We start from the raw sequence: 22,622 nt of genomic DNA, 5'->3' as shown, positions 1-22,622 counted from the left end.
ATGTTCCTTTTTGATATCACTGCATTTGGTTGAAAATTCCCATATTTTCTGTAATGTGGCTTCCTCTCCTAGTTTTGAGTTATAGAGTGTTTATAACAAATGTCTTTGTACCTCTTCTGAGGGTTGGAGTGTTTGCTTATGTATATAACTCATAGCTGCTATTTAATGGCTGTATTGCATCCACAATTCCAAACTACTCTAGAATGTTTACTCCGAAAGAGCAGGTTTATTGTTCTTGTTCTCCCTGTATCCCCAGTGCCTGGCATTTAGGTGCTCAATAAATGAATGAATCTCATGAAAGGGCCTTCTAGGACTGCGCTAATCTCTGGGAAACGGCAGGTATAAGCTCTCCTTTACCCATTTCGGTTTTAATCACTTCTTATGCCTAAACTGCTGTTCTCCAGCTTTGTAGATTCTCCACGCTCACCGCTGAACCACGCTCACCTGCTCATTGGTAATGGAGAAATAGCTTACTTAAATGAAACTGACAGCAGGTGAGAGCTTGGGAAGGATGGGATGCAAAAAAGATCCAGAAGGGTTATGGGGAGAAAATGTTGGTTCATGTCTACCAGAGGCGTGGTGAAGATGAAAGAAGGGAGAGATGCTTTTAACTAAAGATGCTTAAAGGATGATAAAATTGGGATTGTGTCTGCCATTTCTATATACCTGCATTATTTAGCATGGAATTGTAGAGAATTTTAGAGAATCAAGGCCTCAACGAGAACTCATATTTCCTAATTCTCAATCAATGCTCTTCGCTATATGAGAGGGAATAAAAGGGATAAAGAATGAGGGCTGGGTTCAAATTCGCCATCTTCCCCTAATTACTAGATATGGGCTCATTCTGTTCCTCCATTAGCTGTAAAATGGAGATTATAGCTTCTTCCTCTTAGGATTGTTCTGAAAATTAAATGTTTATATATGTAATTTCCCGGACTTAGTAAACACTCAAAAAATGTTTCCATCAGTGAACTGTTCACAAAACTAAAGCCTTTTCCTGTAAACACTGAGAGTCAAATGTACAGTGATCCTTTGGCCTCTATATGTCGATTTTGTACCTACTGTTTAGGGGTGGTGAGGTAGCCGCGGCCTAGGACCACAGACAGGCCAAATGCGGCCTGAACACCAGCGATGATGGGAGACGGAAAGTCATCCGCTTTCAGTGAGCGCGTTCCACAGCCCGCGCTCCCTCCGCCTCACTCTCTCTGGAGCTGAGTTACTGACAGACAGCTCTTCTAGCCACCCAGCCGCGCCTTTTCTCAGCGCCCCGCCCTCCCAGGCTTGATAGGTAGCCAATGGTGACACAGAGTTGTAGGCGCAGTAGCCAATCAGCGGTTGGGAGCCCGGAGAGGAATGGTTAGAAGCGACTGGCGCTGCCAGACCATAAGCAGCGCGGCGCGGCTGCAAAGGTAAGATGGCGGCGGCCCTTGCTCTTCGCCTTTGCGGTTAAGCTGCTCCTTGCCCCGTCTGTCCGTTCCGAGCTGCTACTCTGCCTCAAGTCAGCGTCAGGGTCAGTCTCCTCTAGGCTCCCAGAACCCAGATTCTCCGGTGCCCGGAGCTTTAGGACAAAATGGCGCTTGCACGGGCCGCCGAGGATGGGCAGGGCCCAGCCGTGAGCTCTGAGGCGGGCCGGGACAAAGGCGGCGTGCGCGGAGGCGGGGGTGGCGGGTGGCCCTGCGTGTTTGCCGCGCCGCGTGGGGCCGGCGCTGGCGCTTCGCCCTCGTGCCGTGGCCGTGCGAGCCCTTGAGATGCTTTCAGCCTGGAGGTGGTCGGGGTGGGGGGCGGGCTTGGACTGGGAAGTTGAGGTGAGGCAAATTCACTAACGCCTGGGGGGACCTGGGCGGAGGGGAGTTAAGTAGCGTGACCTCCGCTTGTCTTTTAGAAGCCACGCGCAGCCTGCCCAGATATCGTGGAGCAGGAATTTTCGGGAAGGGTAAGGGCTTTTTGATCTTCTGTGTGACCCTGCAGGTTTTGGTATGAACAGGATTCGGATCCACGTCTTGCCGACCAGTCGGGGGAGGATCACCCCAGTGCCCAGGTCTCAGGAGCCCCTATCTTGTTCGTTTACTCATCGCCCATGTTCGCAACCTCGTCTGGAGGGGCAGGAGTTTTGCATTAAGCATATACTTGAAGACAAGAATGCCCCTTTCAAGCAGTGTAGTTATATATCTACGAAGAATGGAAAAAGATGTCCCAGTGCTGCCCCAAAGCCTGAGAAGAAAGATGGGTATATATGTATAGATATCTGTCGTTTGTACTTTAAGTTTTTAAGTGAGAGGAGGATGTGGCATGATGTGGGTTGGAAATAGCTGCCTAGTTTTTTATGTCACGTGCTTGTAAAATTGAGGTTATGGGGTATATCCTTCGAAAATTTTTAAAAATGGTGAAAACTGGAAGGAGACAACTCCCAGTTGGGTCACTTTGTTATCTCTTTGGATCTTTTCCCTTATCTGTAAAATAAGGATTATTTTTAACCCTAGGTTCCACGACTCTTGGCTGTCCTTGAACCTTAGGTAATAATGCAAAATCGTATTAATATATATGTATTTTTATGGGAAAAGCTTCATAGCTTTCATCATTTAAACAAAAATATTCTATGCAGAAACATAACTTGGCTAGATAATTCTGCATATATCATTTGGTTTTAAAATTGTGTCCTACATCTTATTACCTGCAGTGGATTGTATACTGAAGTAAAATGTTGTCTTCCAGAACCAATTTTGAAAGATGAAAGTGAATCTCTTTGATTTGTTGTGAAATGATGTCAGCATTTTTAGAGATGGAATGTTTTGTTGGATGGATGGAGCACGACTAGGTTATGCTATCTGTATTTCCCATTAGTAATACCAAATGAGTTGACCTTGGGCCAGTTAAATTATTTAGCTTTGCTGGCATTTTTAATTTATAAATGAAGATAATAGTCATTTTAATTTCCTGAAAATGATCTAAAGATCAGTGTCTGTGAAAATAGTTGAACTCTTTTAAGAGAGAACCAGAGTATAAAATGTTAATATTTTGTCTCCTTAGGGTGTCCTTCTGTGCTGAACATGCCCGTAGGAATGCCCTTGCACTTCATGCTCAAATGAAGAAGACCAGTACAGGGCCTGTGGGTGAAACACTCTTATGCCAACTGAGCTCATATGCCAAGACAGAGCTGGGTTCTCAGACTCCAGAAAGTAGCCGCAGTGAAGCCAGCCGAATTCTGGGTAAGGGTCTTCTCTCCCAGAATGAAAGAGGAGGAAAAAAGTTAACAAAGAACTTAATTTGGTTTAGCACAGTGCCTTGAACATAGGTGGCACTTGATAGTACAATATTATTGTTAATTCGTAGGCAATTTGGTGAGAATTCAGGATTGCCATGTTGTTCACCATTCTTTTTGGTTTTAAGTAGTGGGTGCTTAGGTTTACTATCCTGAGTTTGACTCTTTCCTTCAATGCTGTTTTTATACTTACCATCTTTGCTAGGTAAGGTAATTTCTGGAAACAATAATTTTGAGTTGACCTTTCTGTCCCTTTGAGGGCATGGTTAACTCATTTGTGTTATAAGTATTCATACTTGGGATGTATTTTCTTGAGCCATTTTTGTTTGTCAGTGCCTCTGTACTAAGCTTTTTTAATTTTAAGATTTGGGTTGATGTGTTAAGTAATCTAGTTTTGTGTGGTGGAGTTACAGAGGTGGGAAGTCTTAATGGCTGCTCTCCCTTCCTTGCCTCAGATGAAGACAGCTGGAGTGATGGGGAGCAGGAACCCATTACTGTGGATCAGACATGGAGAGGTGACCCTGACAGTGAAGCTGATAGCATAGACAGTGATCAAGAAGATCCCCTAAAGTAAGTTGTAACTCCACATAGGGCTTTTAAATATTTTAGTAGTTAGTATGTGGAATGTAGTACTGCATGCTGTTTAGTGGATTAATAACCTAGGAGGGTTGAAGATAGCTATTTGTGAGCAGTAATAAATAGCTTCTGCATATTAAAGTGTCATTGTTCATCACCATCTTGCTTCAGGGTAGGATTTGATTCTTTTTTTAGAAGTCTTGGGAAAATTTTGGGACATCACATTCTACACATGAGAAAGTGTAGGGGAGAAAATAGATTTCTTGGACATAGGAATGGGAGGTGGGTGGAGATCAGTTAGAGAAGAGAAAATTGATGTGAATTGGTTCTTGGCTTAAACCTCAGGAATAATAAAGTGATTATATTTTAATAACTACTTCCTTTTGCAAAGTTCTGTCTAATTAATTTATTTGTTTAAGAAAAATTAAAAGGTGTTCAGGAGCTTCCTTTGGTTTCATGCCTAAGAAGGAGAAACTGATTTAGAAACCCAGAAGTGAGTAATCAACCTAATTATATCTTACTAAGCTCTTTACTTATCCCATGTTCGCTTTGGAGTTGTAGACATATTGCCACTCAAAAGTCTCATGTTTCTATGTCTCATGGTTTGGGTTTAGTTTTTGTTTTCTTTCTGATCTCCATCTCATGACACTTCTCACTGACAGTTCAGGTGGAAGAACTCTGAATAGTGGGAGGGGTAATGAATTTCTAGACTTGACTGTGTTTGACAAATTCTTAGAATAGCATTTTCTTCATTCCTTGGATTCTGAAGTTTATAAGAGGTCATTTACGATTACACTTTCTGAGTAGAATAATTTCATCTATTTAAGTAATCTCGATGTAGTAAGCTATTCAGGAAGTACTCGTTTGGAGAGTCCATCTAAGTAGTTTGAGAAGGAATGTTTGTTTCTAGCAGGATTCTTTTACAGTAGAAGCTTTATAGCAAGCAATATATATACGTTGTTTTTTTCTTCCCCCTTCCTCCATTGTGCTTCTAGAAATGCCGAACTTGCTTCTTTGAGGAGGTGTACACACTGTAGGGTCACAGAGTGTCTGTCTTTTGGTATGGTAAATGCTCAGTTTTGAAGGTCCAGAAACTGGATTTTGTCAGTAGTAATCTAGAGTGGATCAGTCTCTAGCGGACACATTCATTCTAATCTTTTTTTTTTTTTTTGTGGTATGTGGGCCTCTCACTGTGTGGCCTCTCCCGTTGTGGAGCACAGGCTCCGGACACGCAGGCTCAGCGGCCATGGCTCACGGGCCCAGCCGCTCCGCGGCATGTGGGATCTTCCCAGACCGGGGCACGAACCCATGTCCCCTGCATCGGCAGGCAGAATCTCAACCACTGCGCCACCAGGGAAGCCCCATTCTAATCTTAACAAGAGACTTAACAAGAGATTGCTATATAAACCGAAATACCAGTTAATTTTATGAGAAGTATAAATGTTAAAAGGACTAGGTACTTGATGTTAGTTTCCTTTAAAAGGAACATTCAAAGGGGAAAATAAAGCCCCAGATGTGCTCAACTATTAGGTAACTAAATATAAGGCTTTCCTTAATTCTCCCAGTGATACTATTTAAAAAAATTTTTGACCAACTAAAATCCAGTTGTCCCTCACAATTTGAGGGGGATTGGTTCCAGGATCTGACCCGGGTACCAAAATGCAAGGATGCTCAAGTCCCATAGTTGGTCCTCCATACCTGGAGATCCCCACCAGCGGGAGTAAATAGTACTATACGTATATGCATTTTTAGAGATGTAAATAGAGTTAATTGTCTGCTTACAATATTTAATTCATTAATATGGTTACATATTTTATTTAAGTATTTAATGAAATTCTTTTGATTAAGAATTTTCATCTTTGGTGCTAATTTTTATTTATTTATTTATTTTTGGCTGCGTTGGGTCTTTGTTACTGCATGCGGGCTTTCTCTAGTTGCGTCAAGTGGGGATTACTTTCGTTGTGGTTTGTGGGCTTCTCATTGCGGTGGCTTCTCTTGTTGCGGAGCCCGGGCTCTAGGCACACGGGTTTCAGTAGTTGTGGCTGGCAGGCTCAGTAGTTGTAGCGCATGGGCTTAGTTGCTCCGTGGCATGTGGGATCTTCCCAGACCAGGGATCGAACTCGTGTCCCCTGCATTGGCAGGTGGATTCTTAACCACGGTGCCATCAGGGAAGTCCCAGTGCCAATGTTTTTGTCATCATTTTTGAATCATTAACAGTTTATAGCATATATCTTCACTTGCTTGTTTCAGAAAGGGTTCTTTTTGAATTGTTTATGATGATGTCATTAGAGATTTTATCCTAACTAGAATTATTATTGGCATATTTTTCCCCATTGTAGGTACATAGATGTGATTTCTCTCAAAATAATCATTTACTTAATTGCTTTGTAAAAAGTAATCTTTAAAAGCTTGTTTCCAGCAGCATCCAACACTGGTGACGTTTTAGCTTAAGAGTAATTGTTAAATCTTTCCCTATTTAAAAAGTACGTTTTATCATATGACCTCTACACGCATCCAGAACTTGTTTTGGTAAAGGTCATTTCAGGTTATTGAGTCTTCATCATTGTTATCAAAATGAAGAAATTTGAGAGAATGCACTTTTAAGAAGAGACACTATTTAATGGAATATAAGGTGACTCTCTTTTTTGAAGTTGAATTCTAATAATAAATCCTAGATTTATATTTGTGTATATCAGAGCAAGAAGAATTAGTACATGACTTTAATAACTAGCTGTGAATGTCTGGGACATCCATCTTTAAACAAATGATCCATTTGTCACATGAACTAGGCGTTCATAGTAGTTAGGGTGCTCATCCTCTCCCACCCCTGCCCCAAATGATTTGTAGTAAATTCTAATTGTAGTGGCTTTCCATTTATATAGTCTGGGGACTATACCCCAGATCATTGGTTACATTCTCTTCTGACAGGGTACAATGAAATTAATTTCATTTTAACAAACTTGGTATTAGATTAAGGCCTCAGTATTTTAGGGGGTACAGACATATTAATGCAGACATGCCCCATTTTCCTGAATATGAATAACCTAGTCACCTTTTTTAGACATTAGGTATTTTTAAAACCTTTTCACATTTTTTGATAGTCTTAGATTTTGTCATTTCTGTAATTTGCTGGTTTTTTTTTTTCATGTTTTGGTTCTTAATTTCTTTTCACTTATTTTTATTTCAGAGTACTTTGTAGTTGTAGTTCTCTTATACACAGGTAGTTTTGTCTCCTATTTATATTTAGGAAAAGTTTTTGGCAGAGATTACTTGCTTTCAGTCCTAAAGTTAATAATTTAATTCTGTGTATTTCAGTGATTTAAGAGTTAAATTTTTTTTTAAATTAATTAATTAATTTATTTTTGGCTGTGTTGGGTCTTCGTTTCTGTGTGAGGGCTTTCTCTAGTTGCGGCGAGCGGGGGCCCCTCTTCATCGTGGTGCGCGGGCCTCTCACTGTCGCGGCCTCTCCTGTTGCGGAGCACAGGCTCCAGATGCGCAGGCTCAGTAGTTGTGGCTCACGGGCCCAGTCGCTCTGCAGCATGTGGGATCTTCCCAGACCAGGGCTCGAACCCGTGTCCCCTGCATTGGCAGGCAGATCCTCAACCACTGCGCCACCAGGGAAGCCCTAAGAGTTAAATTTTAAAGAGCACATATTTTTGGATTTAAAATTAGTATGTAATTTGTGTGTATTGCCTTTTAAATAACAAATAATTTTTACTCAGTCAAAATATGAAAATAGCAAGTCAGGGTATATATCTAGCTTGTTCTTTCTGTTTATATAATGATCACATAAGACAAATGGAACCAAAAATCTTTTAAATTTGCAGTTAATCCCTTAAACTTTGAGTTAAATCAGAGGCAGGAACCAGTCTTTAATTAAACTGACATTTAACTGATTTGCTTATGCGACCTCATTAATCACTAGAATAAGTTTTTTTTTTAAGTTCTGTTGATTCATAGTTGGTGGCAAAACTTAATAAAGTTGATGTGGATCTAGATTTTTGGCAAAGGGTTACTCCAGGGTATATATTTTGAGAATATTGTCAAAATGAGCTGAGGACATTGACTAGCCATTGTGACCAGTGTTTTGAGGGCCTGTGTAAACTCCAAAATACAAGTGTATTTTTATTTTTTTTTATTTCTATTTAATTTTAATTAATTTATTTATTTTTGGCCGTGTGGCTTGTGGGATCTTAGTTCCTGGACCAGAGGTTGAACCCGGGCCCTCAGCAGTGAGAGCATGGAGTCCTAACCACTGGACCGCCAGTGTATTTCCCTACGAGTATATTTTTAAATTAGAAGTCATAATTGTTATCTTTTGTGCTTTAAATAAAATGTATTGAGATGCATGCTACTAAATTAAACACTTTTAAGCTATCCTGACTGTAAGTGATTTTTCTGTATTAAGTTATTAAATGGAACAAGAATGTAGATTAATAAAAATTTTGAGTATTCTATATCTTTACTCCTATTTAAACATAACGCAAATTACTGGGGAAAATAATGAAACATTTCCCCTTTCCCATATTGTGATATCATACATTAGTTTCCATTCTTGGGAATTTTCTTTTGTTTTGTTTTTGAGTAACAACTTGAATGGTAAAATGCTGTGTGAAATCATTCCTGTTTAATAAGGTGATTGTCTCAGCACTGACTGATTGTTGAATAGCAAATCTAAGTCTCACCTTTGCTCCTTTTTTTCCTTCTAAGCTTGGGTTTTATTGTTGTGCTTTCTTATTCTTTTTGAATTGTCTCTTTTATTTTAGGCATGCTGGTGTCTACACAGCGGAAGAAGTGGCCCTGATTATGCGTGAGAAGCTTATTCGTTTGCAGTCTTTGTACATTGACCAGTTTAAACGACTTCAGCATCTACTCAAAGAGAAGAAGCGACGTTACTTACACAATCGCAAAGTGGAACATGAAGCTCTAGGCAAGTTTTATGCCAGTTCCAATAAGCTGTTGTGGGTTCAACATGTGAATTTGGTAGTAGTTAGACTTCTGTCTTGTTACCTGGACTGGAGAAGGATTTGCTTTTGAAACTGTTGTATGGGCAGATTTCCCTGTTTTCTTCTTGTTAGTTTGGGGACGCACCCTTGATTGGTTGCTTAGCAGATAACATCTTGACTGTTGTGACGTTCTAGGTAGTAGTCTCCTGACTGGCCCAGAGGGACTTCTTGCCAAAGAACGAGAGAACTTAAAGCGTCTAAAATGTCTTCGGCGGTATCGTCAGCGCTATGGAGTGGAAGCCTTACTACATAGGCAGCTGAAGGAGCGCAGAATGCTGGCCACAGATGGTGCCGCCCAACAGGTGATTTTTGTATATACCTCTAAGGTGTTACATTTGTTTTATTTACAGAGTTAGGGTAATTGTCAAAACACCATTGTACAGTCTTGGTTCTGAAATCTAACTTACTGGACGTGGGGTATATTGAAAAGAGCACTTATCTGGAAGTGCAGAGACATGGGTTTTAGTTCCCTTCTGATCAATTCTGTGCCTGCACTGATAACTGAACTCTATTTTCATCTGCATATTGAAGGGTTGCCATAGATTTCTAAGTTATTTGGTTCAGAAATTCTTCAGTTCAGAAACAGGCACAGAATGCCTAATAGATTGGGACTCTTGTTTTAGAAGGCAGAAAGATAGGTAGAATAATAGGAGCAGTGAAGGTCAGGAAGTAAGGTTGACAAGCAGAGTTAAGTGATTATTCTTAAATTTGTTCCTCAAGCCCCTGGTCTCTGCGTCAGTAAGAGTAAGTCCATTTTTGGGCTTCTGTGGTTGCACAGTGGTTGAGAATCCGCCTGCCAATGCAGGGGACACAGGTTCGAACCCTGGTCCCGGAAGATCCCACATGCTGTGGAGCAACTAAGCCCGTGTGCCTCAACTACTGAGCCTGCACTCTAGAGCCCTTGAGCCACTACTGCTGAGCCCGTGTGCCACAACTACTGAAGCCCGCGAGCCTAGAGCCCGTACTCCACAACAAGAGGAGCCACCGCAATGAGAAGCCCGCGCACTGCAACAAAGAGTAGCCCACACTCGATGCAACTAGAGAAAGCCAGCAACAAAGACCAAACGCAGCCAAAAATAAAATAAAATTAGTAAATTAAGAAAAAAGAGTAATTCCATTTTTATCTTTTTTATTTTTTGAGGCTCGATGTAAGATTACGATTTAAAAAGGGTTCTGCTAAAAGACAAAATAGTTTGAAAACCATTAGGCTGTGTATCACACACTTGTAATATGGAGGAATTGTATTTCGAATTATGGTTGACTCATTATTTGGACATGAGGTTTAAATTTTTTTTTCCTTTTGCATAGTATTGGTGAATAAATTTGTTAAATGTTCAAGTTTCTAGGCTTTAAGGATACACTTTTCTTATATGAGTAAGTGTTTTCATAGATAATTTATTTTGACCTGTTTTCTCTATTTTAGGCCCATACCACTCGTTCCAGTCAGAGGTGTTTGGCCTTTGTGGATGATGTTCGTTGTTCCAATCAGTCTCTTCCAATGACCAGACACTGCCTTACCCGTATCTTTTTGCTCTGTTCAGTTTGCTAGCTAGACTGAAGGCTAGTGGGGATCTGTGATAGTTTAGTTAATTGAAGGTCTTTGTTTTCCTTTGGCCCTGAATCAAGGCCAGCAGTTTGCTGAAGCTGTTGGTTTCAAGCAGGAGCCTAAAGAAGTCTCTTTCTATGGTCTGTTGGCCATTTCAGAACTTTGGAAATGTAATGGTCAATTCATTAGAAAGAAACATCTCAGTCATTGGTGATAGATATGGGCTAATACTTGTAGTTGATTAATATTGGAATTCCAAAATTTAGAGATCCCTGATTTAACTCATTCATTAGAATTATAATACTGTTAATTACTACAAAAAAATTGCTGAGGATCCAAAAACAGTCGGATGATTCTGAAATGTGATCTTTCTTTGAATATTATCCTTTTATGGTCAGGGCCCTGACTTGTGTATTTTAGACTTCATTCAAACAGGAAACTTACATTTACTACTGGGCTGTAAAAGTTTTTTGAGCTGTATATTGAATCGTGAAAGTGCATCTGTGGACATTGATTGAGAAAGTTACTTTCACAGTAAATGCGCTATTTAAATATGGTGATCTTCATCATATGAAAGGCATAAATCTTGCTGGATTTCATTTGCCTGGCAAGATATACAAATATTTGGAAAGTAAAATGTATTTTCTTTAATAGGAAGGGAAGGAAGACTTTCTTGCTCTTTTGAAAGGAAAACTGATTTTTTCTCTATTCTGCTTATTAAATATTTTACCAATTTATTAATTATTGTAACAAATGTCTGGTAAAGGATTACTGTCCTTAATACATAAAATTCTTGTGCAGAGTAATTAAAAACTAAAGATAAATGCTCAAAACATAATTGGGCAAAGGCTATCTATGGGCAGATTAAAAGTAGAAGTGGCTGATAGTTGAAAAGTATTTACCTTTACTATAAATAAGTGAAATAAGAAATAAAACAAGGAAGTTTTTTTAATCCATACTTTTTTTTTTTTTTTGGCTGTGCCACACGGCTTGTGCGATCTTAGTTTCTGGACCAGGGGTTAAACTTGGGCCCTGGCAGTGAGAGCCCTGAGTCCTAACCATTGAACTGCCAGGGAATTCCCTAATCTATAACTTTGACACTTATCTATGTATGAGATTTAATGAGTAAGTTCCAAAAGTTTGTGAGGGAATGGTGAAATGGGCCCTTCTGAACTCTGCCAGTGGGACTGTAAAGTGGCACAGGCTTTTAGAAAGCAGTTTGACGATATTCATATTCTTTGATATGATAACGTCACCTCTGAGAATTTATTTTAAGACGATAATCAAATACAGACGAATATTGTTACACAGAATTCCTCCAACTGGAGAGAGCCTTAAAATTTTCAGAGATGGGGAATAGAGAGGAAAATTGTGACACAGCATAGTATGGAATATGTTCAGGAATTAAACATATTTAACAAAATTTATGAATGACATAGGAAAATGTTTGATAGTGACAAAAATAGAATATGGAATTCGGTAGAGTGTGTTTTAATTACATGGAACTAATACTAGGAGGGAATGTAACAGAAATGTGACTATTTTTGGATGGTGGGGTTATGAATGCCCTTTTTCCCTCTGCTTTGTACTTTTCAGGTTTTCTTCAGTGACGTTGAATTACTTTATAAGGCAAAAAACCCAGTTTATGGATATTAAGGAGTATTTTAGACTTACAGCACTATACTCAAGATAGTTCATTAGAATATTAATATTTTAAAAAGCAAAGTTGAAAAAGAGAAGGGAAGTATTATTTTTCTCTTTTTGCTCTTTTCCTTTCCACTCTGTAGTTGCCTAAGTCACTTACCCTTCCTTAAGTCCTTATCCCAGAGAAAGATGCGACTGCCATTGGTGACCTGTTAACTCTTTACTCTGGTCTAATGGAGACACCACTGGACTGAAAGTGAAGGACCCAGACTCTAGTTGTAGGTCAACCATTCCCTTCTTTGTCTGTTGTCCCTATCTGAAAGGAAAGGGGGTGGAGGAGGATGGGGGAGGGCTTTTCAAGGATACGGTGATATTAAATAAATAAGAGACTTGTGAAAATCCTTCGAATTACATGAAAAAGTTTCCAGTTGAAACAATTTAATGGATTCACATTGAAAATTTTAATAATTTAAATAAGATTGAGCTTCTTAAGCACATAGAGATTGCAAATCTGATTGTTCCCATCAGATTCATGTTTGTTCACTTGAGCGCTGATTTTTATTGAATAATTATTTGTTTACTTTGAGCTATATACTGTTCTTTAGAGTAGTGGTTCTCAACCGGGGCCACTTGGTACCGTTTGGCAATGTGCGGAGACATTTTTGTTTTGTCTTAACTCTGATGGGTGTGCTACTGACATCTAGTGGCCAGAGGCCAGGAATGCTGCTAATAAACATTCTACAGTGCACAGATAGCCGTAATGCCAGTGGTGGCAATGCTATGAAACTCTGCTTTAGAGTTTATCAAGTTCTAAGGAATGTATTGAAAAAAATGGCTCTTCTTCAAGAGGTTTTATTTGGTTTAAAATTTATAATGTACATTAGATTTTTTAACTTCAAAAAACTACCTTAAAATTTGGGGGATAAAAATTACCCATATGTCCATAATCCTGGGTACACTTTACAGAAAATTTTGCTTTCTGGTTTAAAAAATAGGCCCAAGTTTGAAATAATAGTTGTCTATTAATCTAGGGAAAATAACCATGTAGTTAAGATTTCAGGAAATGATAAAACTTGAGTAAAATGTATTTTATAGAGTGACTTGAATCAGAATTTTGTTATCTAATCATGATTTCAATGTTGATTCATCCCACAGAACTTCTTTGCCAACTTGGAAATATAGCCCTTTTCTGCTTCTACCCTTAAGAGAAGTTGTTAGGGCTCTTGGAGCGTTCCTGGAGTACTTCTTTCCATGCGCCATAAGCAGTTGTTTTCTTCTTCCCTTTCTTTTTTAAATTAAAAATTTTTTTTTAATTTTTATCTTTTGGCTGCATTGGGTCTTTGTTGCTGTGCGCGGGCTTTCTCTGGTTGCGGCGAGTGGGGGCTACTCTTCGTTGCGGTGCGGTGGCTTCTCTCGTTGTGAAGCATGGGCTCTAGGCACGCGGGCTTCAGTAGTTGTGGCACATGGGCTCAGTAGTTGTGGCACATGAGCTCTAGAGCGCAGGCTCAGTAGTTGTGGTGCATGGGCTTAGTTGCTCTGCGGCATGTGGGATCTTCCCGGGCCAGGGCTCGAACCCGTGTCCCCTGCATTGGCAGGCGGATTCTTAACCACTGCACCACCAGGGAAGTGCTCTTCTTCCCTTTCTTTTTGGGATCATAACAGGACTCCAGTGATACCACCCCCCTGGAAAAGGGTGTGTGTGTGGAAATTTAATTTTATTTCCTGTCAGGATAGGATCCCTAGTTACTATTATTGGAGCTTCTATTTTCCCCAACACCCTGCTGCTTTAAACAAATGTATCATGTAAACATTTTGGAAACAAGGTTCAAAAAGTTTTGAGGAAGTTTTTGCCCATCTGCTTAACAGCAGAAACAACATTGTATCTCTTGACTCTTGGAAGGGGTTGGTAGGGGCTTCTGCAAGCTATTTGCATTTACCATGACATGTTTCTTTTGAATAGGTACAGATTTCTAGGATTGTTACTGCTGTTTGCTTATTAGCACTATGTTTTGAAATGTTTTGCATTTGACCCTCATAGGGAGAACAAGATTAGTGTCTCTGCTTTAAATGGAGGTTGGGGACTAGTTTTACATTACTGGTAGAGCTAGAATTATGCTACTGAATGACAATTTGAGAAGTAACTTTAAAAATTGCTACCTGCATTTGGTTCTGTATCAAATGTAACCAAATATCATGTGTTGTCCAGACCTTGAATTTTACATGGCAGACACCTCCTTTTTTGTGCCTCCAATAGATCCATTTTATTTCCCTTGACCCGTTTTTCTACAGATATTTGTCAGGACACGAATCAGGTTCTCTTCAAATGCTGCCAGGGGTCTGAAGAGGTACCCTGCAACAAACCAGTTCCTGTAAGCCTCTCTGAGGATCCCTGCTGCCCACTGCATTTCCAGTTGCCTCCTCAGATGTATAAGCCCGAGCAGGTACTGTCTGTGCCAGACGATCTGGAAGCCGGCCCCATGGATCTGTACTTGAGTGCTGCTGAGCTTCAGCCCACTGAGAGTTTACCTCTGGAGTTCAGTGATGTAAGTTAGAGAAGCTCTGCTCTGGTTGGCCCTTGAGGCAAGGCCTTATTTATTAATGGTGAGAATAGGTTAGTCTTTTGTGGTTTAAAAAAACAAAAAAAAGAAAACAACTTTGATAAGTTTTTTGAAATGATATGTGTATGGTTGTATTTGTATGTTAACATATTCATTTAGAGACAGTTTAAATTTACAGAAGTTTTTTTTTTTTTTTTTTTTTTTTTTGCGGTACGCGGGCCTCTAACTGTTGTGGCCTCTCCCGTTGCGGAGCACAGGCTCCAGGCGCGAAGGCTCAGCGGCCATGGCTCACGGGCCCAGCTGCTCCGCGGCATGTGGGATATTCCAAGTCCGGGGCATGAACCCGTGTCCCCTGCATCGACAGGCGGACTCTCAACCACTGCGCCACCAGGGAAGCCCCAGAAGTTTTTTTTTTTCTGAGGGAATGATAAGGGAAATTTTAAACTAAGGGAATTTGGAAAGTCAAGATTATGGTTGGATTTGTGTAGCTGGGAAATTTGGTGCCCATCCACAAGGTAAGTAATTCGCTTGAATCTTAATAATACAAATGAATTCTGATATCTACTCGACAATGTAAATTTGTGTTTTGGCCCTATAAGAGTTCTCATTTTCAGATTAATGTGTCCCCCCCTAAAAATGACTCTAAACTTAGCTTTGCATACTGTTTTTCATTTTTGATATGTTATTAAAGATTCTTTTGTGAATGGACCAGAACAACAGTGATCTCCCTAAATATTTACTTTTATAGCCTTCTAAGTGTGTACACTACTCTGCCTTTTTCAGTCTGCTCCTTGATTGGTCCCAGCACATAAACCCATCTCTGATTGCATGTTTCCCTAATTAGCACTACCCTACTATATCATTCACTTCAGAGATCAGTTGACATTCCATCTCTTTTTTGGCACTTTGCTTAATCTTTAGCCTTTTGGATAAAGGTCTTCATTATTTATTCTGAAGATAATTCTTCTGAATTTCATAATAAAGGTGTCTTGTATTAATATATAACCATGACATATTTAAAGTGACAAATCTAAATGGAAAATTCAGTATAGGTTGCAAGATTGTTTGCCTAGGGGTAGAAGCAAGATTTGGGTGGCCTCGAGTGTTGCTCACTAAAGAAGATATATCAGGACAGGCTAATATCTGAAAAAGTGGCACTAAGAGTAAACTGATTCCAGGGAATTCCCTGGTGGTCCAGTGGTTAGGACCTGGCACTTTCACTGCTGTGGCCTGGGTTCAGTCCCTGGTCGGGGAACTAAGATCCCACAAGCTGTGCAGAGTGGCCCCAAAAAAGAGTAAACTGATGCCAATTAACTACGCCCCTTCCTTTTTTGGTTGTATACTGTTTGTAGTATTAGTGAACTTGATTTTTTTTTTTTTTTTTTGCGGTACGCGGGCCTCTCACTGTTGTGGCCTCTCCCGTTGCAGAGCACAGGTTCCGGATGCGCAGGCTCAGCGGCCATGGCTCACGGGCCCAGCTGCTCCGTGGCATGTGGGATCTTCCCGGACCGGGGCATGAACCCGTGTCCCCTGCATCGGCAGGCGGGCTCTCAACCACTGCGCCACCAGGGAAGCCCTGAACTTGATTTTTGTCACTTCATTTATAACAAACTTATAATTTTTGTTATAATCCTGATTATAATTGCTTTTTAAAAAGTTTCTTTCAAACAGATTCATAGAATATGAGAACCTTAGAGATTATATACTCCAGTGCTTCCCAGAATTTTCCAATGAGATTATGTTGAAGAGAGTAAATGGATAGCTCTAGATTGATACAGATTTTTGTCCACTTCCCTTCATTTTACATGTGAAGAAAACCCAAAGAGGTGCTATCTTTCCTTTTTTTTTTTAAACTTAGTAACAAGCAGATTTATAGGGTCTAAAAAATAATCACTACATTGCCAAATTCCCTTCAAATATTAATGTACGTATGTAGTAAGTAGTACATGGGTTTTACATAGATGTACTAGGTTATTAACTTTTTTTTTTTGGTTATTAACTTTTATTTCATCTGATTGTTAATTTCTAGAGCCATTGCTGTTTTGACCTTTTTGCTTTTCCCCTTTCACCTGTTTTTGCGTTAGTTTTAAATAGTGTTTTCTTAAACTTTTGATGATCTAGAGCTAAGAAAATATGACTGTTCCAGTATGTTTGAAGATTATGTTCTTGTTGGCTCTTTGGAGAATATTAACACAAAATATTAGAGATTATAAGATGTGATCATAGCCGAAAAGTGACATTTAAGGAATCTTAATTTTTAAACATTTAAAGATATATTGTCAGATCTTTTAATATTTATTTTATGGTGTGAATTTTTTAAAGGATGTATGAGAAGTAACTTTATTTTTGGGAATCTCATGGGTTTTTAAGATGGACCTTTGTTAGAGGTTTAAAAATGATAATCAGCTATTTGTACTTGATCATCTATTATGTTTGTATTATTGTACTTTAGATGAACCACATTGGTCGTTAAAAAGTAGTTTTATTCTTAATCTTTGGAGGTAAAAATTCTCCAGAAAATGTTGAAACAATTCTGTTTTAGAAAAGAGTTTTTGTCCTCCCATAAATTCTGGATATATTTAACTAGTCTTTTGCTGGGTAAAAATAATTTCTTTTTTTTTTTTTTTTTAATTTATTTATTTATTTTTGGCTGTGTTGGGTCTTCGTTTCTGTGCGAGGGCTTTCTCTAGTTGTGGCGAGCGGGGGCCACTCTTCATCGCGGTGCGCGGTCCTCTCACTATCGCGGCCTCTCTTGTTGCGGAGCACAGGCTCCAGACGCGCAGGCTCAGCAATTTTGGCTCACGGGCCCAGTCGCTCCGCGGCATGCGGGATCTTCCCAGACCGGGGAACGAACCCGTGTCCCCTGCATCGGCAGGCAGACTCTCAACTGCTGCGCCACCAGGGAAGCCCAATAATTTCTTAATTATGTGAATTCCACCCAGCAATCTTACCTATGTTCTTTCTTAGATATCATTTCTGTTATACTTATTAATAATTTATGGTAACTTTACTTGTGGGAGGACCAGGTATCAGATATTCATATGGGTAAAAGTTCAGCCTTTCATTCTGGATATTAACACTTGCCTGTTTTCTGTCCTTTGATCCGAGGATATTTGACAAATAAGAATACCTTAATCCTATTACTTTGAGCTTGCTCTCTTTTTGTGTTTGTTGTTTGAGCTCTGATTTTGACATAGAACAAAATATGGATTCTGTCTTTGTGTCCTGATTCATTCCTCTTAGGATAGGCATTTCTGCTGATCCTTTCTTCTTTTATTTTAGGTTCCTGTTCCCAATTTTAATTCTTATAAAAGACAACACTGAATATGTGAGGAAAGCCTTTTCAGTATCTGTTTTTCTTTGAAAAATTTCTGTACCACTGTTATCTTGAGACTTGGAAACCTTTTGCCACACTGCTTAAATGGGTTCTTTTAAATTTCAAGTTAATTATTTGTACAGTTGACCCTTGAATAACACGGGCTTGAACTGTGCAGGTCCATTTATACACAGCTTTTTTTCCCAGTAAATTCTTACTACAGTCTACATGATCCACAGTTGGTTGAATCTGAGGGTATAGAACCATGGACAGAGAGGGCTGACTGAAGTTATACACGGATTTCTGACTGTGGGCATCGGTGCCCCTAACCACGGCGTTGTTCAAGGATCAAGTGCATAATAATTGTGCATACTAAAAGAATCGGAGAAAACAGTTCACAGTCTTAGTTAACAGTGTGAGAACATGGTGGTTTCTGTGTATAGTACAGAAGTTTCTAACACATCTGAAATAGATGTTAGGTAGCCAACTGTATCTTTTTCCTTATGTTTCTGCTTAAGTTGAGCAGCTTTAAGTCCAGCACGTCCTTTAATTGTATTCTTTCTTTACCTTAACTTGTTTTTGGTGATCAGCACAACAAAGAAAGGGAAAGGATTTCAAACTCTTAGTCTTATTTTAAAAGCACAGAACTTAGCTTTTCTCAAGAAGCTCAATTACTGGAAACATAGAGCCTCTATAAAGTAGCTTGGACACAGGAGAGTACAAACCCTTGGGTAGTTTTCACTCTTGGGAAGCAGAATTTAGCAATAGATGCTTAGACAGAAGAGGGATGAAGGTCAGTCTGACATATTGTCTGAGCCTTTATAGTGCTTTAGACCCTGAATCAAGACCAGTAGTTTGCTGTAGCTATTGGTTTCACGCAGGAGCCAAGAGCAGTGTCTTCCTCTGGTCTGTTGGCTTCAACCCCTCTGTGGGAATGGAAGAAACATAGTCTGTAGAATACAATTGTGTGTGTGTGTGTGTTTTATTTGGCTGTGCCGTGTGTGTGTGTGTGTGTGTATGTGCGTGTGTGTGTGTTTTATTTGGCTGTGCCGGGTCTTAGTTGCGGCACTCGGGATCTTCCTCACCGCGTGTGGGATCTTGCAGCACACGGGATCTAGTTCCCTGACCAGGGATTGAACCCGGGTCCCCTGCATTGGGAGCGCAGAGTCTTAACCAGTGGACCACCAGGGAAGTCCCCCTGTGTGTGGGTGTTTTAAAGAGCAATTGGATATGTTAGGTTTAAGAATCAGGGACTTTTCTCTGTGGGGATAGGGACTTAACTAAAATATTTCCTGGCCATTCGGAAGGACTTTTGAGTATTTCATCTTCCTTCTCTCTTCCCCCATCCCCTTTCCTCTTTTGCTCACTGGCTTGCTTTGTGGCCATTAGAATATTAATCAAGTGGTCTCATATTGTCCAATCTATTAGGGCAATATTTCATTTTAATTTGCATGTATGCTGATTGTCCATATTAGATTCATCACTGGTGAACTTAGATGTCGACTACAGTTAGTCTTAGAAGTATATGCCTTTTTTTATTTTTATTTTTTGGTCACGTGGATCCTAGTTTCCCAACCAGGGATTGAACCTGTGCCCTTGGCAGTGAAAGTGCTGGACTACCAGGGAGTTCCCAGTATATGCTTTTTTTAAATATTTCTTTTTGTGGTAAGATATTTGTAATGTAAGATTTACCATTTAAAAATGTACAGTTCAGTGGTATTAAGTACATTCAAAACATTGTGCAACCATCACCACTGTCAATTTCCAGGACTTTTCTGTCAGTGCAGACAGAGACTGTACTCATTAAACTGTAACTCCCACTTCCCCTCTGTCTCCAGCCCCTGGTAGCTCCAATTCTACCTTTGCCTCTGAATTTTTCTGTTTAAAAAAATATGCTTTTTAAAGCTACTATAGTGGTCTGTGCTTTATATTTGGCAGCAAGGAAAAATTCTCAGTGCTTTTCAATCTTATCCCATTTGTTGCACACTCTGGGGAAATCGTTATTTGTTTTAAAGGTAGGCAAGGGGTGAGGGAAGTAAGGGAGAATTCTTCGAGGTTTGCTGAAAAATGCCAACTTTAGCTTGTTGGTTCCCTTGATATTGCTGATAGGCTTTTTTCTCTTTCTTTTTCTAGGACTTGGATGTTGTGGGTGACGGTATGCAGTGCCCTCCTTCACCCTTGCTTTTTGATCCTTCACTAACCCTTGAAGATCATCCTGTCAAAGAAATTGCTGAAGGCCCAGTGGATATTTTGGCAAGTGAAGAATAACTCCAGCCAGGCAGAGGGTTCCCTGCTGGCTATGGCTAGCATGTACTCCTGGGCGTTGGGGTTGTCATCACTAGCTGTAAAGGTGCTCCAGATGGCAGTTCTCCAGATGGGCCTTAGAGAGAACACTTACTAGCTCCTGGTCCCCATATCTGGGAGAGCAGAACAAATTTATTTAGTTAACTAGAAAAGGTTGAGACAAGGAATGTAGGAAAATTGTTGCTTTAAGGGAGAGTTCAGCCCTGGAATTGTTTTCATAAGCACAAGCAGCATGATTTGGCTTCTTTCTTTGAGCTTTGGGTGGGACACTCATGGCCCTGACTGAAGACCTGCAGTTATACTACAGCTGTTGGTTTCAAACAGAGGCCCAGAGGACTGTCTTCCTGTGATCTGTCGGCTGTTCTGGAACCTCAGCAGAGAATGGCTATTTCATTTGGAAGAAACAACCCACAGCTCTCCTTTCCATTGGGAGGGCCTCAGGAATGCTACAAGTAATGACTTCTGACTTCGAGGGTCAGGGATAGTTAAGTATGGGGAAGAGCAACCGCACAGAGTTATATCTGCTGTCTTGTTCTTGTTGCTACTATACATGGGCATTATATAAGTCAGATTCATGCTTCAGACCACAGTGAATGAGTTTGTAACCAAAGTGACTTTTCTTTTAACAGGGCCAGATGCAGATGGCTGGAGATGGGTGCAGACCACAGGGATCTCGAAATTCTGAGAAAGCCTCTGCACCATTGCCTCAGAGTGGAGTGGCTACTGCAAACGGAAAGCCAGAACCCACTTCTGTCAGTTGATAGTTTGCTTTGGGAACCAGTTGACTTTGGAGGATTTATATTTCCCATTTAAACAAGCATTTCTGACCGTCTCTCACTAAAGGACAACCTGGACTACCTTGTTTTTCTTCTGGGTTACTGAGTGCTATAGTCAAACCAAATGTTGGGGGAAGGGACCAATAGTGTCTAAAAATTGTGGATAAGACGTCTTCCCACTCTAGGCAAGGAAGAGAGACAGGCGATTCCCGTCAGAGCTGCTGAGATTGAGAGTATTTTGGGACTGCCTAAGGGGAGAGAGAGTTTTGTAATGCTGTTTCCCAAGTCTAGGGATGTTGATGGATCCAATGGCTGGTTATCTCTGTCTAGCAGCCTGTTTTAGCCTTTTCTCACTTCTCACCTAATTGGGTAATCTGAAGCCCCTGCCTCAGTGAACTCTGACCTATAGCCTCTGAGAAAATAGCCCACAGGACTGGGCCCTCCTTAACTATCCATCTTGCTTCTAACCTATGTAAATTTCTGTAGTGGTTATCTTATGTAAGATACAATAAAAAATTATCGTACATAGTTTCTATTAAATGTTAAAATGTTATGAAAATGTAAAACAGTCACTTGAATGCATGTTTTATTTGTGTTTGAGAGAGTGTGTGTGTGTGTGTGTGTGTATTTTGGGTTTTTAGGGAGCTGCCTCTGATGGAAAAGGGAAAACAGGAAAGATACACTTCCATCCCAAGAAGTAAATACATTTTCAGTAACGTAATTTGCTTTTGGTTTTGGTTGGGAGGATAAGTTAAAAACCATGTAAGAAGTAAATGGAAAGGGTGGGACTTCCTTATTAAAGCCTACCTACCCAGAGTTATGTTATTTCTGCAGATATCTCCCAAATGTCTTCTTTTTACCCTCTGTGCCCCCTCCTCCCACTCCCATTTCTTACAATTATGCCTGATTATTGTCGCAAAATTCTCTAAGGCTAGGAATGTGTGTGTATATATATATATAAAACCTCTAGAGAAATTGGGCCTGATGCTGGATCACAGACATAAACTGTCAAGATTATTTTGATGATGAATCTAAGGGTAGGGTTAATTTACCTATGCTAGAAGTTGTCTGTTACTATAATGCAATATGACAAGAGGCCAAAAGATGATAAGAACTGAACTGAGGAACAGAGAAGAGTTACACAGTTAGCACCATCACCACCATCACCTTGGCTTTAGTTTAAATATTTACTTCCAGGGAGTCCGGAAATGACTCAAGACCATCAGGTGAATCCTGAGATCACCTTTAATAGGGCTTGCAGTATACTTTTTTTCAATTTGTTATTCCCACTGCTTTCTTGTCTGGTACTTTTTTACACTGTATCCACAAAGACAAACATTACTTCTTAAGCAGCTTGAGCATACCTGCTTCTGCAACAGGATTAGAGATTAAAATATTCTCTTCCCATTGTTTTATTTTTTTCTTCCCGTTGTTTGTTTTATTTATTTGTTTATTTTTGGCCACTCTGTGTGGCATGCAGGATCTTAGTTCCCTGACCAGGGATCAAACCTGTGCCACCTGCAGTGGAAGCATGGAGTCCGAACCGCTGGACCACCAGGGAAGTCCCATCTTCCCACTGTTTTAAAAAGTAACCTGGGGCTTCCCTGGTGGCACAGTGGTTGGGAGTCCGCCTGCCG

At 40.1% G+C, this 22,622-nt stretch overlaps 1 protein-coding gene across 11 annotated transcripts; it reads left to right on the top strand.

Annotated features, from left to right (window-relative positions):
- The first annotated feature begins 1,329 nt into the window (after positions 1–1,329).
- Positions 1,330–21,551, top strand: KANSL2 (KAT8 regulatory NSL complex subunit 2). 11 transcript variants are annotated; one of them, XM_082634517.1, is made up of 11 exons: positions 1,330–1,409; positions 1,969–2,038; positions 2,481–2,513; positions 3,028–3,206; positions 3,715–3,829; positions 8,602–8,765; positions 8,977–9,143; positions 10,265–10,361; positions 14,321–14,574; positions 20,039–20,158; positions 20,839–21,551. In XM_082634517.1, the coding sequence occupies exons 2-11, from the start codon at positions 1,977–1,979 to the stop codon at positions 20,968–20,970; spliced, it is 1,323 nt and encodes a 440-aa protein (XP_082490643.1). In that variant the 5' UTR covers positions 1,330–1,409; positions 1,969–1,976; the 3' UTR covers positions 20,971–21,551. The 11 variants fall into 11 exon arrangements, with proteins under 11 accessions (XP_082490643.1, XP_082490644.1, XP_082490641.1 ...); XM_082634518.1 differs by lacking the exon at positions 2,481–2,513; XM_082634515.1 differs by lacking the exon at positions 2,481–2,513 and having other exon boundaries at positions 1,969–2,227; positions 14,321–14,472.
- Positions 21,552–22,622: the final 1,071 nt, after the last annotated feature.

This window comes from Mesoplodon mirus (genome assembly GCF_964341445.2).
Source record: "Mesoplodon mirus genome assembly, chromosome: 11".
Classification (NCBI taxonomy): Eukaryota; Metazoa; Chordata; class Mammalia; order Artiodactyla; family Ziphiidae; genus Mesoplodon; species Mesoplodon mirus.
The sequence above is the reverse complement of the archived record's forward strand: the minus strand, read 5'-3'. Positions and strand labels throughout refer to the sequence as shown.

Bases quoted from the DNA above. Each gene is read 5' to 3' on its own strand.
- KANSL2 (XM_082634511.1), top strand. From the start codon at position 1,977: ATGAACAGGATTCGGATCCACGTCTTGCCGACCAGTCGGGGGAGGATC. The intron at 3,830-8,601 runs GTAAGTTGTAAC...CTTTTATTTTAG, and splicing joins GATCAAGAAGATCCCCTAAA to GCATGCTGGTGTCTACACAG. The intron at 14,575-20,038 runs GTAAGTTAGAGA...TTCTTTTTCTAG, and splicing joins TACCTCTGGAGTTCAGTGAT to GACTTGGATGTTGTGGGTGA.